The 16,208-nt window shown below is 45.1% G+C and overlaps 1 protein-coding gene across 4 annotated transcripts; it reads right to left on the bottom strand.

Annotated features, from left to right (window-relative positions):
- Nucleotides 1–1,299: 1,299 nt before the first annotated feature.
- Nucleotides 1,300–15,641, bottom strand: LOC126391445 (ataxin-1-like). Of its 4 annotated transcripts, none has more exons than XM_050046225.1 (4): nt 12,368–12,734; nt 11,270–11,555; nt 6,493–8,562; nt 1,300–4,267 (listed from the first exon to the last, which is right to left on the bottom strand). In XM_050046225.1, the coding sequence occupies exons 3-4, from the start codon at nt 8,293–8,295 to the stop codon at nt 3,572–3,574; spliced, it is 2,499 nt and encodes an 832-aa protein (XP_049902182.1). In that variant the 5' UTR covers nt 8,296–8,562; nt 11,270–11,555; nt 12,368–12,734; the 3' UTR covers nt 1,300–3,571. The 4 variants fall into 4 exon arrangements, with proteins under 4 accessions (XP_049902182.1, XP_049902181.1, XP_049902183.1 ...); XM_050046224.1 differs by lacking the exon at nt 11,270–11,555 and adding an exon at nt 10,275–10,395; XM_050046226.1 differs by lacking the exons at nt 11,270–11,555; nt 12,368–12,734 and adding an exon at nt 15,529–15,641.
- Nucleotides 15,642–16,208: the final 567 nt, after the last annotated feature.

The following is a 16,208-nucleotide window of genomic DNA, read 5'->3' as shown; positions in this document are numbered from 1 at the left end:
TTAGAACAAGGTGTGACATATTTGTTAGTGAGCTTTACATGTGCCACTAGGTGGATGTTATACCTTAGGACAGAGTAAAGTCTTAACATACAGTCCATGTCCACTGTTTTCCCCTGTTTCAAGTCTTTATGCTAAGCTAAGCTAACCAGCTACTGGCGGTTGCCTTGTATTTACCATACGAATGTAAGAGTGGTATCAATCTTCTCTGCTCAACTTTATTTCTAAAGCATCTTTCATACCTTAAGTGCGCCCAAAGTTCTCATCTAACTCTCAGCAAGTAAACTAATTACTGTATTCCCCAAAATTTGAAATTGCTCCTCTAATCTTCAGTCCCACATTTCACAGATTTGTCTGTGTCATGATGACATTTCTGGTCTGTATTTGAAAACTAACAATTTCTTAACAAAAAAATAAAAGTACAAACACAGGCCAGGCTCACAAGAGAAATGGCTACAAAGACAAAGTGATGAAACAGTACCTCTACTTTGTAACAGTGAAGAATATAAGACCACGTCATTTTTGGAGAAGAACAGTCACTGGGCAGTGTTTAGCCTGAGCAGTCAAACACAAACAGAAGAGAACAGTCTGGGTTTACAATAAACACCTTTCAGGAGTTAGAAAAGGTCGATGGCTATTATGATCAATTGCAGTTCATAGTCACACCTACTGCATGTTACAGTGTGCAAGTCAAATTGGATTCTGAGGAGGCCAAATGTATGAGGACGTTCCCAAAAGAACTGTAGCACATTCATGAACATTAGATCAATACCTGAACTGACGAAAACGATAGCAGGACCACTTAATATTGGTGAGCTAATAGAATGATTGAAGAAGGAGGCGCTGTGGCACATACAGTACATAGGCTACATAAGGGTAAGAATATCTATACACACACTGTACACTCTCTAGGATACAATTTACTGTACATGATCAACTCTAGCTGGCTCTTCTCTTTCATTCTCTGTATAGTAGCTCTATCAGTCATCAAAAATAAAGTTGAGATAGTTTGCCCGATGTGTTTACATTCCCTGCCCTGGTATATAATGTTTTCTCTCAATGATAAAACCTGTAAGACAGATGAAAAACAGTCAGTTGATTATTCTCATTGGATCTGACAGCTGAGGAACAGGGACACCACCACCACACTCCTGCTGGATGCTTCATCAAAGTGCTGCTGCTCAGAAAACACACACACACACACACACACACACACACACACACACACACGTGACTGTGGACATGTACATACTGTCTCAGGTCTACACATACACACACACACATACAGATACACACTGTTCCTGAGTATGAACTGTAAGATTTTTATTTTGGCTGTACTCTAAGGAAGAAATGACATGATGTACGGTGATCTAAGAGAAAGAAAGCTGTTTTAATCCAAACAGCCATACTCTGATATAACAGGTATGGACTTAAGAAAGGCATACCATCACTGAAAAAAAACAAAGTTTAAATGGTAAAACCCTAAAAAACATGTGCTGCTGTGAACTAGGTACATACATCTAAGGCCATAGTTTCTGTAAAGACAGCAATAGGACAGATCAATAGGATGGGAAGGTACCATTTTTCCACCAATAAGTAAATATCATGTCATTTTAATCTTACGGTGTGTTTGCATTTAAAGTTGCTTTAATCAATATTTTATATTAACAATAAGTCAGACTGTTATGTGCAATTTGAAAGGGAGATCATTGTTACCAGACTCTGCTGTTCATCTCAGCTCATTGTTTTTTGTTTTATGGCCTGCAATATTTCCTCACTGCTCTCATCAGGGGTGATTACAGGCACGGCAGCTAGTCAGCTCTAATAAACCCAGTCTGAACTACCTGCACAGCACCAAATGGCAAACAGACAATGTTAACAACTAGCTTGTAATCATGACAGAGAATTTAGCGGCTTAAAGGTAGAGTCAGCTATCTCCTCATGGTCTGCTAGCTGTCTGCTCTGTGTATGTGCTGAAAAAAAGATCTGGTTTCACACCCATTCGTGGCTCTGTAAATGAGCAAGTAGCACACAACAGTATTCCAGCCAATCAGCAGCAGCTTGTTTGTGCTGTGCAAAGAGGAAAGGCCATAGATGTACAAAACGAAAGGCAGTGTGAGCAAGAGGGACGGTAAAACTGAGCCTCTGAAGGAGAACTGACAGGAGGGGGTGTATTTGTTTGGGTGTTGAGTTTGGCTTTTAACAGTCTTTCTCCAGAACTGCTAACTCCACCTTTAAGGGCTAGAGATTTCTCTCAGGAGTTGGTCGAGACTGAAACAGAGCAAATAAGGAAAGATGAACTGCTCTGCATCACATGACTCCAAACACATGATTATCTGTGTTGCTGGATGTGTACTTAAGCGTAATTGTTTTCTGTATTTGCCATATCAAATCTGAAAGTGGTATCATATCAGTGTTGCATTTACAGTTTATTGAGCTGCCCCCAAGTGGCCAAAAAATGTATTATGTCAGCCAACTATGGTTTAAATTGCAATATGAGTCTATACATAAATTGGCTAAAAACTCATCGGCAGCTATGTAAGAAATATCTCGACTTCCCCTGTTTGTACAGATTTGAAATGCTGCACATAGCGGTCCCAAAAAGACGACCATCAACAAGTGATACGTGCTGTACTTGAAAGAAAGTATGAAACTTACAAACTACTAAGGTAAATTTTACCGAGGAACTTCATCAGAGAAGTGCACCCGTGTCCAATGCTGTCACACACACACATTGCAAAAGCAATGGTGTCAAATTCTACATTGATTGAGAACTAATTCAGTGATTTACATTCAGGCCTTTTCAGTCTTGATATTTGCAGGTTTTATTGACCACTGAGCTCACAGCTGCAGCCACACAAACACACCTTAATTCTGTGCTCTGTCTGACAGCCACACAGAAAAACACAAACGGACACAGGCACATACACAGAAAGACAAGTGGCACAACGCCACCTGCGGCGGCGCACACACCTGCAATGGTATGAAGATGAAAAATAGTAACAAAATATAAGTCATCGGAAACACAAGGCAGCAGAGATCACAGCCATGATGATTGAGCATTATCACTGAAACACCAAAGGTCTCTCTTTGACTCCAACCACTCACAAACGCCACTCACTGCACACCAAATAAACAAACAGAATGAGAGTCAAAATATGGTTACCCACTTTCTACAAGCTGACATCGGGGTCTGTGCTTGTTCATGTGATAAGTGGAATGGTCAACTGGTCTGCATCCAACAGGTTTGAGCAATGTGACAAAGGAGATCCAGCTCATGATATGTGACACCCCAGTCAAGTGTCTCTCAGGTGTCTGACCGCCACTCATACTCAACATTCACGCTGCATTCATTTTTGCTTTCAGCATTGATTGCACTGATCTCGCATGTGATACCACTTATGAAGGTGCTCTACTGTAGTTCATCGTAGATATCAGACTTGTGTTAAAGAAAAAGAAAACATGTAAATACTGTGTAAACTCAGCCTATATTACAGTAGTCTGGATAGAGACGAAAGAGAGGGGATAAACACAAAGCAAACCACAGGTAATCAAAATTCCTTTAAAAGTTCTCTCAACAGTCTATTCTTTTGTTCAAGCACCTTTCACTCCCGGTACTGGAGTGGCCCTCTATGCTGATTTTAACCTCCTGAGGGATGAAGGAGGGTTTGGGCAGAGTCAGAGGAGGCTCCTCCTCCGCTCTCTCAGTCTGGTCTCGCTCTGGAGCTGACCAGCGTCTCTTGCGGACTGCGGGTCTCTCTGGATCACCACATTGTATTTTGGTAAGTGCAGGCATGTCTGTTTTAACTGATTCCTGTCTTACTTCTCCAGTCCCAGAGACTGCCAGCATTGGTCCAGTTCCATAGATCCCCTCCCCTGGTCCTGGAGCTAGTCCCAATCCTGGTGGTAGCTCTAGTCCTGGTCCCGGTCCAGTAACCTGCTCCCTCTCCAACCTGTCCGCACTGGATGCCTTCATGAGGAGGCCACCGTTTCTGCCTGCAGTGTTTGGACTCACACTGTTTCTTACAGTGGCATCCACACTGTGACAGGAGTCAGAGAGGTGACCGCTCTTCAGCTTGGTCCCCAAAGCCTGGCTGTCTGTTACTGTTGTGGTCCTCAAGCCGCGGAGAGTCAGCGACACGCATACATCGCCCACACACAGCTTGGCGCAAGACAGCTCAAACAGCTGGGTGGTCCTGTCTGGGCAGCAGGACGACCAGCCCTGGCCAAACACAAAGAAGGGATACTCCACCAGCACCTCCACACACACCTGAAGATGAGTACACACACCAATAAACACAGTCAGCTTTTAGCTCAATACAGACTGAAATATGTGTGGAGGATTTATATAAGACACACATCTGTTTAAAGTCACTATGTGCACATTTGTATGGGATAATACATCTTGGAAATTATTCTGTTGGCATAAGTTTTGTTTGTATAACAACAAGCCTTAGGCCCTTTCCACAGAAGACATTTTGACGTGCCGCAGCGGGAACTCACAGGTATGATAATAAAATTAATGATTGCTGAGTTTCATCCAGTTGCTTCAGTTTCTGGGTCCTAGTATTGTGCATGCTGGCTCACTGTCACACTGTCACAGCTTACTGTGACACCTAATGGAGTGGAGCCATCGTTAATGTTATTATTTACACCTGTGCTTCTCCTGCTTTGACAAGTCAAAATGTCTGCTGTGAAAACGGTCTATTGGTGCAGTCTGCTCTAGAGCCAGAGCAACATATTGGCACAGCTAATAAAATCTTTATCACAGATATGTCAGTGTTGCCATGTATGTCTGTCTAAAAATAACACTGCAGTACAGACAGGCAAAACATATGTTTCAGGTTATTTTTAAATGATGTCCTCATTTGTCCATCAGGGAGCACTGACTAATGTATTTTCCATAAAAAATAAATTATTTATGTATGTAAATTTTCCTGTTCAGTACAACTCTTTAATGGAGCTGTATGCAACAGTCACAGCATACAGCTTGGATTCAGGGCCTGGGGCAGGATTGTCTACACGCAGTTCTCAACATGGAGGTGGCGGAGCTAACAGTGCTAACTCAATAAACAACAGTAGCAGCAGGGCTGACAGAGCTAACATTAGCCCCTTTCACACTGCCAGATTTTCCACGAATTTGCCGCACTCCCGATTTTCTTTTTATACTGCCAATGCTGAAAAAAGACTGATTGGGCTTTCCTGCAAATCTGCACAATTCCTATCGAAAAAGGGCTATTATTACCTGTGGGGAAACCAGGTTGGATGCTACGCTTCTGTAACCACAGCGTCCCAGTATCAGGGGTAACCGCTGTATGAGCGCAGTGCAGAGCGGTGTTGATTAATTCGGCAATGGGATACACACTCACATGAGAGAAGTTTGCCTAGACAGGTTTCTGCAAGAAAGTCGTTTTTTACCCATTTTTTTAAATTTTTTATTTTACCCATACCACAATTTTTCCCCAAACTTACAAATCCCTTTCTAGTAGAAAGCCACCCAGGGAAACTTCTCCCAACAGTAATACGCACACAGGGACTCACATGCACAAATATGCCTGCGCAGACGGACAGTCTACCATAACACTGGCAGAGAAGCTTTGATTAGAGCACACACAGAGGTAGACTTAGTTAATGCTCAGGATGCCATTACACCACTACATCTTTACATCGTAATGACAGTAGTAAAGAAGTGGATTACTGCATACAGCTCCTTTAAAAATCAAATTCAATGGATTCTCTTTGAAGAGTTTTGTTTGTGGTATGTATTAATTTGTTTAAACAAATAAGGTGCAGTGTCTTATTCTGGAGAAAGTTGTTTGCCGAGTCTCATTCCCAGGTCATCAAATACCGATGCATTGGGTTGATGGTTCGGTCCAACTACCAACCCATGACCTAAAAATGCAACTTGTGATCTTTCTCCAGAATTGCATACTGAACCTTTGACTCTAAAATATCAACATTGGTGTCAGCCTTAAGAATCCAGTATCAGTGGAGCTCTGCAGCCCTTCACAGACATGGGGTCCATAACGTTGCTCACTTCATTTATCTATGAAAATAATGGCTTTTGGCCTTTCAAAAGCTAAGCTCTGTGTAATTAAATGTTGTTGGTTGCTGGAGAATAATCAGTAAGTTGTAAAACAATGATATGAAGGAAGAAGAGTGTTGGCGATTCTCTCAGTTCTGCATTAGAGATGGATTTCATGGATTTTTATTTTGCAGCTGAGGACTTAATGGATGATCAGAGTGAGCACAAAGGGAGCTCAACTGTGCTTGTCACTAATGGATCCCTTCATACATTTTGTCATCAACTTCAATACATTTAGATAGAACAAAAAATTCTGATGACTTTATATTTATAAGTGAATTGCAATCTGCCACAGTGGCTTTTCAATAATGTCACTGGGGGGCGCCAAAGACTTCCACATTCTATACATAGTGGCTTTAAAAATTAAACATGATTAATCATTCAAGAATGATGAATGACGAATAACTTACCTGAGCTTTGAGCTCTCCCACAGAAAACTGTATGACCACAGCATTGGGACTCTGTCCACTGTCGATACGCTCAACAGTGCTGGAGTCGATCTTCAGCTCACTGCTAATCTCAGCACTCTGGATGAAGTCCTCCGTCTTGAGGTCCTCCACGCGCTTCAGCTCCCCATCGGCCAGCTGGATGATGGAGCCTCGCATGAAGAATGGAGGAAGCGCCACAGGGGAAGAGGGAGAGGAGATGGAGTGGGAGGCCTGGATGGAAACAGGGGCGGGACTGGGGACAGGAGCAGGAGTTGGGGAGGGAGCTGCCGCCACTGCAGGAGCTGGGTTAGAGGGCAGGACTGGCATCGCTGGTGCCTGTGCGATGGCAGGGGGTGGTTGATTTCCATCTGGCCCAAGCGCCTCACACTTAGACAGGGCTGTGGCCAGATAGGCATGCGGCATGGCGGTGGATATTTGAGGGGCAGTGGTAGCAGTCAGAGCGCTGACAGTACGACTGACCTCAATTTCTGTGCCGTTATTAGTGCCACTGACTGGGATGAGGAGGGACTGGCCACTCGGGATGACCAGGTGCTGAGGCAGTGCCGCATGGTAGCTGACAGCGTGCTGATTTGCACTGGTGATATAGCCGATGATTGGTGGCTGTGTGGAGGAATAAAGACTGGCTGGCAGCTCCTCGGGGGGTAGAGTGGTTTGAATGACTGTATGAGGAGCAACAGACTTAACCACATCTGAGGACGAGAGGGAGGTGAAGGAGGACGATCTGGACACTGGTTTCCCCAAACAGATGCCTCCTTTCTCAGTCTGGACTAAAGAGATCTTATTTGAGCCAGTTTCACGTTCAGCTCCGTGGTTGGGCTGGGCCAACAGCACCAAGGAGGTCTGGAGTCCTGCAGGGTTTTGGCCGTAGTCTGCAGGCAGGAGGATATGTCTGGCCTCATAGCTCTGGACCTGCTGATGGTTCACTTGATGACTGGGAGTTTTAGTCTGTTTGACCACCTCTAACTCCCCGTTCAATACACTCTTAGTATGCCCCTCTGGTTTCTTTCCAACTGAACCATCTGCATACTGAACCACCAGTTGGGAGGGAGCGATGGTGAGCGTTTGAGGGAGGACGGCTGTGTGAGGGTGGAGCTGGAGGTGGGCTGTGGGTGACGTGACGGCATTTCCGCCGACAGTCAGAGGCGTTCTGCTGTCGAGATGAATGTACTGGCTGGTGACTTGGGGAGAGCTCGGGAGTGACACAGGAGCCAGTTCTGTGGGAGAGAGGCCTATTTGAAACTGCTGCTCTCCTTTGGTGTTGGGGGAGATGAGGGCAGTGGTGTAACCATCCAGCTGGGGACGCTGTCCTATGGTCGAACTGTTAGGTGCAGAACCAGCATTGGCAGAGATGATGTGAGAGGAGATGTAGCCAGCATAGGGCCCAGAGCTGATGAACTGAACGTTGGGTCCCAGCTGGGCAAACTGGATAGTCCCAGCCTGCTGGGGAAGGGCTGTGGGGTAAACTGCAGGCAAAGAGGCCAGGGGCACCGCAGACAGAGGAGTGGCAGAGGAAGGGAGAGAAGTAGAAGGAGAAGAGGAGGAAGTGGAGGAGATGGGACATCTCGGGCTCTCTGCGTCCCTGGATCTGCAGCGCTCGCTGGCAACACTTGCCAGCCATGCTAGGTTCTCTGTGTGGGGACTGTCCGTAACTACTGCAGCTGGAGGTGTTGCTGTGGCTACTACCACGGGCCTCTGCTCCAGAGCCAGGATCTCACGCTTCTTAGGTGGCAGGCATCCATTACTCCGCTCCTGGTTGGATTTCATTGTGCCAGCGTGGTTCTAATATTCCCAAGTATTAATTCTAACTTCTTCTGGATCTGTCTTTCTCTCTCTCCTGGACTCGTTGTTTATGTGCAGCAGTCGGCCTCTCCGTGTGCTGTGTGGCTCTGGCTCTTCTTGTGTTCACGGGTGGTCAGCTCAAGGTCTCAGACCAGAGAAGATGGAGTCACTCCAGCTCACAAAATGAGCTCCATAGACTTCATGAGGAATCATCTCTGACCGATCCACCTCTTCCACGATGTCGACAGGAATCTGATGGCAGAGAGAAACTCAAATGAGACACAAAAAATCAAATTTATAAGTTGAAATCATATGCTGTGCGTGTTTTTAAGCCCTCTGGATAGCTTCTAAATTGGGGCAATATAGATAAACTTGACTTTACTTGACTTGAAAATCAATTCAATCTCATTAGTCTAATTGCACTGCAGAGCTAGCTCAGTAAGCACAGTCTGTGTTTATGAACCATATTCACAAAATGTTCCTGCAGGGCTGCAAATGCAAAACAGCAAACACCAAAATACTTCACTGTTAAAAATGCCCTCACTTTCATGTTGGTGAAGGTGTTGTTCTTTGTTTTGCCACAAGGTGGTACCTGATATAGCAACTGCATCTGATTTGTGTTAATGCACTTGAACACATTACATGTAGGCCATTCTGTGTACGTTTTTCCAAGATCAACCTCTAAAGATGCCCCTCAAGGATCTACATGGACTAATCTGTCAAAACTCAACCAGCCTTTCCATGAGTAATGATATATGACTTGCAGGAAAGTACAGTACGATGTTGTGTGTCATCATTTACATAACATGGAAAAAGCTCTTTCGTGTTTTCACCAGGCAGGAGTTTCCTGAACTGCGGTGTTTGTGTGTCTGGCTGTGTGTGCGTGTGCGTAAGCACTCGTGTGTACAGGCTAAGTGTATGTGCGTTGCTGTTGGCTGTTATCTTGCTCCAGGCTCTAGGGTAAGAAAGCAGAGCAGTGAAAGGAGAACAGCACAGAGTAACAGCCTCTGAGGAGCTTATGTTTTTGTCTTTGTTTTAACACTCCCCCGGTCTTGTGTTGAGTCAGTGGGGCTACTGTAAATATAACATCCACCTCCAGACAGGAACTCTGGGTCAGTGGGCACATCGGAAAAAAAATGAAGTGAAAACAATATGGCTTGCAATTTGATTATGGAACATTCTGCAAGAAGCGTAAATGGGCCTCACTGAAGTGCTTCAAAATATTTTAACAATGGCTTTCCGCTGTACCCCGTTTGAGTGGTGTTTCAAAGTTCAAGGGAATACAAAGTGGACAACAAACAATGAATGAGTAGGTCCTCTTTTGAGTTTGGTTTGGTGAGAGGCAGACTGAAGGCTGGGTTAAATGAGTAATGGAAAAAGCTCTTTATTCCCAACAAGATGGAGAGGTTAGTGGAACTCATGACATATAGAAGATGGATTAGTGAAAGGTAACAAACTATGTCAACAATCCTCAGCAGCAGCTAGCCATAATCAATGTTTGACTGTAGGGCTACCCCATAATCTGGTCTGATACACTGTTGATTCATATGTATGCACGGTCACATAGCTACAACATGACAATATGCAGTGTGCATCCATTAATTCCACGACAACAACATGCAGCCTTTTGCTTCCCATGAGCTCATTTTTTTCACAGTTTCTTTTTCAGATTGACTGTTTTTTCCTGCAGGCTTATCTGTGGGTCAATGCACACGACTCTGAGTTGTTCATTAGCCAGAGGCACCACAGAGATGGAGTGTATGACACACACTCTCACACATCCATCCATTCATTTTTCTCCCCCTACATTCCATTCAGAGGTGCCGGGCTATTTGACAGTGCTAAATTGTATTTTCACATTACAGAGGAGGTTCACTACAGCAGGCAGACATGTTACATAAAGACAGAGGGGGGAAACAAACACAGAAGGCGACCTTGGTCAGTTTCTATTTAGATGCATCTACCTTTAATGTTGGCTGTGACAAGGTCACTGCATCCATAAGCAACGAAAAACCTCCGTTCAATTCATCTAACCACACAGCCTGGTAGATCCAACAGATGTAACAAAGGGGGAGAGCAGCAGAGCTGGAGATACAGAAACAGAAAAGAGGAGAGTGAGGGGGAGGAGAGGGAGGCAATGGAAGATGACAGAACTGTGTAGAAGGAGGAAAGGGAGTAAGAAGGGAGGGGGGTGAGAGTAAAAAGAAGATTAGGGATGAGAAAGAGGAAGAGAGAATGGGGAATGGGGAGAAGACAGAGTGCTGCTTCTCCTGACCCACATTGAGCAGCGCCTGCAGCACCAGAGCGCCATAGCCCCCGCCTCGCTGAGAGATTCCCGATCAGCAACACAGCCGCCGCTACAGCCTGAGCTACACTGTGCAGCATCGCTCAGTGGCAACAACCCCACCTCAGCAACACCGTGTCAACACTGTAATGACATCACATCTGAAGCACAAGTACCTCCTATGATTATCGCAGCGTTGGAAGACAAAGCCAGCATGATCTGATTTTTTTTTAAAAACACCACCATTACTGTCAACAAACCACAGGTACAACGGGATGCTCTCAAAGGAGGTGTCTTTCCTTTCCTCATATGACCTGCACACAGCACTCTCTGCACATGGTCACACACACACACAGCGCAGCAGCCAAAAGCCTTACTAGATTTTCCAGCGTCAGCCTATTATTAGAGCACTGACACCAACAAACATACGGCCTATGTGGTACTATGGAGAACAAAGGCAATCTTTCAAGACGTGACTGTCACACTGAGCCAGACAGCACGGGAGCCCTGAGTCAGTCCCCTGACCCAGGACTGTCACCTCTGAGACATGTATGGAGGGATGACAACAGAGAGAGAGGGGGACAGGTCGCTCTCTGTTCCGTTCATCACACTGATGCTTTTCAGCTGAGACAGAATGATTGAGCCAGCCTCGCATGTGATCCTCTTTCAACCTACCACAAAAAAAACTGCACAAACCACAGAAATAGGTTTGTGCGGCGGTGCTTGTCTGCCGTCACTGTGTGCGCAGGAGGGCAGACGAGATGTTTTCATTCAACCTCCTCTCTGTTGTCTCCAGGTGAGAGGCCCCCCAGCAGAGTTACATCTCCTCTCTTACGCAGCAGTCGCCAGCTCCTCCAATCCCCCACCTTCACTCCTTCCGCCTGAGTCTTCTCTCATGCTCCCAGACCCACTATTTACTCCTCGCATTGATCCACGGCTTTATAGCAATAACATTTCTCTGCTGCAGGATGGTGCAGGGAGGTGATAGAAAGGCAACAAAATTATTTAGTGGCAAAAGATCAGTGCAGAAAAGCTAATGTTATGACTCTGAGGTATTAAACCTGTTGTCAATAGTGGTATACATCATGTTTCACCTGCTAGACCAGTCATAGATACACAGTGAATACTCAGTACAGCAAATGGCTATATATAGAAAACAAAAACATCATTATCAATCTGAGCTCTGGCATGAAACAGAGGGGGAGGTACTGTGGATAACAATCTGTACGAGCGTGTATGTGTGATTTGCTGCATATAAATAGGACCTCCCCTCAATCCCCTTACACACGCAGCTGCTTTAACCACAGAGCAGATCAATACAGGGTACTGCTTTTTCCTAATACCCAAAAGAGCCATTTTACTGCCCCTTCTCGATACAACAGTGGTGCCTGTGCCTTTAAGAGGCGGACCGACCGTGTGGCAGACTGAAGCAGACAGTAAGAACAGGCAGTGGGTTCAGGCTGTTTGTCTTCACAATGACTCCAGAGTCCTGCATCACTGCCCGACACACACTGATCACACAGTATACAAGCAGAGCCGGCGTCCCAGTCAGCGAACACAGCTACAAGCAAACGGGGTCAACACTGTTGAATCCCACCACAGTGACTCTGGACAAATGCTGTGACTGTAGCCTCTGAGGGCTTTAGAATGACAGTTAGAGCGCATGAGTGTAGTAGCAGGGCAGAAAATACTACTATGCCACAAATCAAGAGGAAAAGAGACAACCCCCACCCCTCCTCCCCTCCTCTGGTTAGAGTACTAAGAATAGCTCACCAGTCCCTCCACAGCCACTGCTTGCAGAGCATGTCCAAGGATTCTTCCTGCCTCTCAGTGTGTGTGTGTCTGTGTGTATGTGTGTTGGAGACGTGTTTCCTAGGACTCCTCTTCCTGAATCTCTCCTTTGTGCTGCTCTCCTCTCCTGGAGCCTGTGCTGTAGCTGCTCCAGCTCTGCCCTCCTCTCTGGACTCTCCGGTTTGGAGGCAACGCTGCCCCTGCAACGGGGCTGACGGTGAAGGAAGTTCCCCGCTGCTGGAGCTAACACCAAGTCCTGCGTTCAAGGCTGCTCCAACGCGTGTTATGCAAGGCCACCAGACCGCCAGCTCCCTCTCTGCCTGGCTGCTTCTCTCTCTCGCTCTCTGTCTCTCTCCCTTTCCCTCTCTACCTCCCTCCCTCCCTCCTGTTTCTTTCTCTCTCTCAGTACTCCACTGACACAGCTCCTCCCCCAGCCAGCCTCATCAGCCGCATCAGGTATTCATTCAAAAAAACACACTCTACTTGGCTTAGCGCCCAGACTACGCTCACACAGAGAGGGAAGGAGGGGGAGGGAGCAACAGACGGAGGGTGAGGGAGGGAGAGGGAGAGCTGGAGATTCAGAAAGCGTTTGCACAGACAGACGTACTGCATGAATGTGAATAACTGTGGGATATTCACATTGGCATATAAATGCAGAGACACTAACACATATGCACGTACACAAGCCGACAGAGGATTAAATTGTTCAGTGTGTTAGCACGTCAAAGCTGTTTTAATGCACTGCTTCGTTCTTGTTCATTTTTATATGCATTTTCCCTGCAGAGACAAATCTCTTCCTAATCTGCCCCTGTGAGCTGCTCTACAATTACAGTCTCAACCTCTATTCAGCTGCAAAGTGACTCAGAGTAACCTGCCATCCCCTGCCCAGGTCTCCCCAGGCCTCCCCATCTCTTCCCCAGAGATATTTCCCTCAGTGCAGGCAGGCAGCGCTGATAAACACCCCCCCGCCCAGCCACTTGGCACTGGGGGCCTCCTCACCCGAAGGCCTCCTCCTTATCCTGTACAGCACACAGCAGAGAGAGCCAGGCTGCAGACAGGCACTTCACCACCAGGCCAGCCAGCTATCTGCTCCTCTGCAGGCGGGACAAGCAGGGTGTCCCCTCCACCTAAACTGCAGACTGGGGAAAACACAGAGTGCAACCAATCACACAATGCTGCTACTACAACAAGCCTAGTGAATAGCATTATACCCACAAAGGCTCCTGGCTGGGGGGTTCCCAAACTTTCTCACGGGTGCATCCTACAAGAGGTTTAACATGTTTAACTAAAGAAACTGGGCTCAACCACTGTGACTGTCATATACACACATATGGAACCACTTAAGTGATAAGATGTGTTTTCCCAGCTGTTGAACCTGAGAAAAAAAACTTGTGCTATACGTCTTCTTGCCAAGGGGCTAAAGCCTCATCTTCCTACTGTGACGATTATTCCTTCAAAGAAGCTGCCAAGCCAATGTAAACCTCCGGAGCTACACAATCCCGAATGGAAAGAAACATGACAGAACCCCATTGCTAAGCACGAGGGCATCTACAGGAGACTGCGGTTTCCTTGCCTTAGAATGTCTCACTGTACATTGAAGGTCAGAAGTAATGTCAGCCAAGTGAGCTGAAATAAGCTTTCCCGTGAGAATTCATAAATCCAGCTGGAGTTGCATGGAGTAAAAATGTTCACTGCACTGAGCAGATCAAGAGTGAAATTGCACAAAGCACTATTAAAAACTTCCTCTGCAATTCTGCGCAGGGAGTCAGTAACACTTTAGATTACCAGAACAGTACATACTGATATATACATGTGGACACAAGGGAACAAGATTTGAAGTTTGGGAATAAGAAGGTAACAATCTTGCAACTTTACTTTTAACTAATGGATGCCTATACAAATATTACAGGGTACAGTACGACCACTACTGAGCAACAATCTGGAATTGAAAGAGAACTTACAAAGAAACTATCCTTAACAACTGCCTGACCATCCATAAGAGCGGCACACAGGTCACAAACAAGCCTCCATATTGCTGGTAAAGTGAAAGGCAGCTAAACTGTTCCACACTGAGCTGTTTTTTTAAGGGGCGCAGTGGTGATGTTTTGTATAGACAGATATTCATTTGTCCATCGTTAGAGGAGACAGACTGTCACACTCCTGGTTTTCAGTTCAGCTATATTTACTGAGAAACTTCATTATTACTGTATTATTACTGTATTCATTATTACATTAACCCGAACCTACTCAAGCTGTTGAAGTCCTCTGTAAGTACGATGTTGTACCCCATACTTAGGCCTACATTACAACATACGAAGTAACATATAGATTATAGGACTACAGTATGATCCTGACAATGCTCCCAGATCGTTTCCCCCTCATTACCTAACTTAACATTTTGTTCCCTTGTACCTACATGTATCTGTACGTATTGTACTGCTAGTATAAAAAATTACACTGTTAAATCGTAAAGAATTACAATGAGCGCTGCAGGGCATAATCTAAAGTGTTAAGATCTTCCACACAGATCAGGAATATTTTATCTTTGCTTAATGTTTTTTCAGATACAAATGAACACTGGATGCTGATTACTGTGGTCCAACCTGATTGAGGGGTTTTGCTGGCCCAGCTGTCATTTGCTCTTTTACTCTGAGCACACACAACCAAGTGTAACACTCCTCAGCGTGGTGTACACATAATAAAAGGGAGTGCTCCAAACCATAACAAGATCTAGCCTATGTCATCTTACAAACATCAACTACTGAAAGCTGATGATCCTCTGAGTGAGAGTTAGCAGTATAAATGGAGGTAATACTAGTAAAGTAATAACAGACATGGTAAAAGCACTTGCAGCATAGCACTCTCCTTCACTATCTCAACAAATCAGCATTGCATTATACTTACATTCCTCCATTTTTAAACACACAAATGCCTCTACACACTGCCTCTCGGTGCTCTCTCTTACTCATACACTGTAGCCTTCAGCAGAAAACACAATGAAAACTCAAGTGGGCTCCAGTTGCTGCAGGTTATAACACTGCGTGACCTTTACTGCAAAGCAAAACACAAGTTCCAATTTAAGTTCTGGGTGAACTTTTTCAACCGCAACCTCCTCTCAAATCTGAAGAGATGAATCACATTACCTTGAAACTGTTGTGTTCAGTGTCCGGCAAACAATTATCCAAGCATCATTACCCACATTCTGCTCTGCATCCTCACTGTACACTTCACTGATGCTAACTGAGCCTCCTCCATGCAACAGACATGTCCAGACATGTTACACTGATCCTCAAACACACAGGACAGGGAAGCATGTATGATACAAACAGTCGCATATGGGAAATGGCAAGCTGTAACGTTACATGATGTTTGCATTAATTAACTTATTCATGTTTTTCAAGACAATTCCAGGAATACCAATTAGCAAAAACACTACACAGTTTGGGTCACACATTAGCATAGAGTTGGTGAGGGAAACATTAAAACAATGGTGGAACAAATAATGGTTACTCACTTCTGAAATTAAAACAACGCTGCTTAATTTATCAGCAAGCTAACTTTTGCAGTATTAGCTTGCTAGCCATGTAAGCTAGCTACATACCAATAATAACCCATTCTGAAACACAGCTAGCAAGTTGTGTTGACACTTTAAGATGTTTTCTTTCTCATTCTGCCTTCTTCCTCTCTTCTGATCACCTTTCTTTTGTTTAAATTACACAATTAATTAAAAGCTAAACTTAGTCCCTATAAACTAGCATCAAAGATAGAAACAGTGGACATTACCGTTAAGAGTGGACTAAACCATATATACCCTTTTGGGGGG

Source organism: Epinephelus moara, chromosome 6 (genome assembly GCF_006386435.1).
Source record: "Epinephelus moara isolate mb chromosome 6, YSFRI_EMoa_1.0, whole genome shotgun sequence".
Classification (NCBI taxonomy): domain Eukaryota; kingdom Metazoa; phylum Chordata; class Actinopteri; order Perciformes; family Serranidae; genus Epinephelus; species Epinephelus moara.
Note: the sequence above shows the minus strand (reverse complement) of the source record. Positions and strands in the feature narration are given on the sequence as shown.

Bases quoted from the DNA above. Each gene is read 5' to 3' on its own strand.
- LOC126391445 (XM_050046226.1), bottom strand. From the start codon at position 8,295: ATGAAATCCAACCAGGAGCGGAGTAATGGATGCCTGCCACCTAAGAAG. The intron at 4,268-6,492 runs GTAAGTTATTCG...ACTCATCTTCAG, and splicing joins TGGGAGAGCTCAAAGCTCAG to GTGTGTGTGGAGGTGCTGGT.